General features: G+C 31.8%; 1 protein-coding gene across 1 annotated transcript; it reads left to right on the forward strand.

Moving 5' to 3' along the window:
* The first annotated feature begins 627 nt into the window (after positions 1-627).
* On the forward strand, positions 628-1176 carry LOC143572267 (putative serine/threonine-protein kinase At1g01540). The gene has a single exon (XM_077057471.1). It carries the CDS (start codon positions 628-630, stop codon positions 1174-1176), a length of 549 nt encoding a protein of 182 aa, XP_076913586.1.
* The last annotated feature ends 2006 nt before the right edge of the window (positions 1177-3182 follow it).

Raw genomic sequence — 3182 nt, forward strand, 5'->3', positions numbered from 1 at the left:
ATGACTACAGCCTGTTTTTGTACAAAACCATAACTCTGACTGGGCGCCACATGGCGCATAACCCCTGGTAGTGGAGCTTTATGACTACACATGGTCTTATGATGGAAAGGAAAGGGGTATGAGAAGTTAGAAGAGATTAAATTAATGTATTTTCCCAATAAGTTATCCTCCAAAAAATGAGATAATTACTAAGGATAACTATTTTTTAACATAGTTATCCTTTCCTTTCCTTTAATTTCCTTCAAACTCAAGAACACACCTAATTAAAAAAAATTTCCTTCACTTCCCTTTCCTTTCTTATCCTTCCCTTTTCTTTCCTTGGTTAAAAAACTCAAAAACAAGGCGTAAGTTTCAACCAACTTTACCCTCATAGTTCATCCATTTTAAAGACCAAGACCATCCATGATTCCATGTTACAAATAAGCAAACTGTTGTATTAAAGATATATAATTTTCAAACTTGTAATTAATTTAATTAATAAAATATCTATACTAATAGATAATATAGATATCCCTTGTTTCTCGTCGCCTAAGGTGGTAAAGTTGTTACCTCCATCACTTATTTCAAACACCACCACCATAATCTTCACTAATTAAATGCTATAATTAAACCCTAATCACTCCACCAATGTCAATCAACATATCATCACTTAATCACTTCCTCTCCACCCCAACTAGCTTCTTCGGCCTCAAACTATGGATCACAATCACAATTATCTTCATTGGCTTATTACTCACCATTCTCTTAATCATTCTTCTTATCTTCTTCTATACTCGCCGCCGCAAAAACCTCTATAATAGTAATGAGAAAAAGTATTTGTCACGACCCGAATGCGACATTCAAAGAGGCTTTAGTTCGCGGAAGGATTCGGTGGTTTACTCGGGTCGGAGTAGTTGGTTAGGAAGTGGAAGTGGCATGCATGTGGTGGACATGCAAGGCGGCGCGGGGCGGTGCAAGAGTTTTAGTGCAAGGGAGGTTCATTTAGCGACGGATGGATTTAGCCAAGGGTATATGATTAGTAGTGGTGATCATGGTGAGGTTTATCGTGGGATTTTGTTGGATGGTGAAAGAGTTATAGTGAACAAGTTTATAAGCAGGAGGTGTAGATTTAATTATGATTTTAATGCATTTAGAGCATATTTGGGATTGAGTTTTAAAATACTTACGGCTTTTTAAAAAGTCATTAGTCATGATTTGGGGCTTTTAGAAAAATGTTTTTAACCCTTTCGAAAAGTTAAAATAAAATGCTTTTTTTTGTGATTGCCAAACACCAACTTATTGGCTTTTTGAAAAAGCCAATAAGCCAATAAGGTGTTTTCAAACTCAATCCCAAACATGCTCTTAACTTTTTTATTTTTCATTTTTGGTTTTCTTTTGGTAATTATTATATCACAATAATAAGAAAAAAAAATATCAAAATAGGCATCTTGACCTAGCATGTTTGAGATTGAGTTTAAAAACACCTTATTAACTTATGTTGGATTTTTCAAAAAAACCAATAAGTTACAAAGTGTTTGGTAATCACGAATGACCATTTTATTTTAGTTTTTTAAAAAAGTTAAAAAATAGTTTTTTAAAAGCCTTAAATCGTGCCTTTTTAAAATGATTAAAAAAAACTAATAAGTCAATAAGTAATTTTCAAATACAATCCCAAATATGCTCCAAAGTGTTTTACATAATTGCCATTGACTTATTAAAAATTTTCAATAGGCCCAGTAAATTTTTGTTCAATGTAACAAGTTTTTAATGAAAGAAGTCAAATGTTACTTTTTGGAGAATAAAAAGGTCAAAAGTTAGCTTATTAATTTTACGAGTCAAAATGACCCTTTTAGTGATTTTCCCAAATAATAATTAAAAATTCTTTAAATTGTTATTTTGAATGAAAAAGTTTTACTAATTAAATGGTTGTTTGTTTGTTTAATGGTGACAATGTTGATGCATTTATTAAAGAAGTGGAAACCATTTGGTACATTAGACACAAGAATTTGGTGAAACTACTTGGATACTCTATTGAAGGAGACAAAAGGTGATGTTTATATATTTAGTTTCTACCCTTAATTTATATAGGTTTTAATTGAAGACAAAATATATTTTTTTATAATCATACATATAATTATATTAATTCATTAAGCAACAAAAAGTGTTACTAACAACAAGTTGTTATATCGTGAAATATAGGATGCTTGTGTATGATTACATAGACAATGGCAATCTACACCAATGGCTTCATGCTTGCAAATCAAGAATTAATCCTCTAACTTGGGATATTCGGATGAACATTATACTCGGAATCGCAAAAGGGTAACAATATTATGTTTTCTCTATATGAACTGTAACCCGACCTCTATGTGAAATCAAAATTTATGTTGGTTATAATTGTTTTCTTGTAGATTGGTGTACCTACATGAAGATAGTGAACCTATTGTTGTACATCAACATTTGAAGTCTAGTAGTATACTCTTAGATCGCCAATGGAATCCGAGGATATCAGATATTGGTATCACAAAGCTCATTCACCCTCAATCTATAGCTCATTCTCTTACAGGAATGTCGGGGTTAGTTTTTTATATGGTTTATTTTTTATTGGTACAATATTATTTGTTATATAAAACATCTATTGGTATTTGTGATTGTCATTGTGGTTGCTTATAGCTGTTTGTAACCGATTTGCGATCGAAATTGTAGTAAAAAAATGCCAGTGACACAACCAAAATTGCGATTGTTTGCAACGATGAATAGTTTGCAACGTAAACATGCAATATGTGACTAACCATTTTACCATTTTGGACTCGAATTGAAACAGTAAAACTGTGCGACCAAAATTGGCGTAGCCACTATTTTGCAGTTATATCATATATGTCACTTAATATGCAATATTCTTTTGTTCAAGTGAGCAACAAATACCGGGTTGTCTAATGGTAGGATATATACATGTGACTCAATCTTGCAGCTATATTGATCCTGCATATATCTTTGCAACTCATTTTAAAGAGAACAATGATATATATAGCTTTGTAGTTGTCATAATGGAGATTTTAACAGGTAAAATGCCGGTGGAAATTGCAGAGTTCGGTAAAAAGGTTAGGTTTTTAAATTTTTCTTGCTTGTTATTCATTTTGGAATGTTTTAAGAGCATTTATGATTGATTGAGATGATATATGTAATATATAGGAGTACTTGGT

Source organism: Bidens hawaiensis, unplaced genomic scaffold, assembly GCF_021521415.1.
Source record: "Bidens hawaiensis isolate Kalapana, Puna unplaced genomic scaffold, B.hawaiensis_p1.1 tig00025785_1, whole genome shotgun sequence".
NCBI classification, from domain to species: Eukaryota; Viridiplantae; Streptophyta; class Magnoliopsida; order Asterales; family Asteraceae; genus Bidens; species Bidens hawaiensis.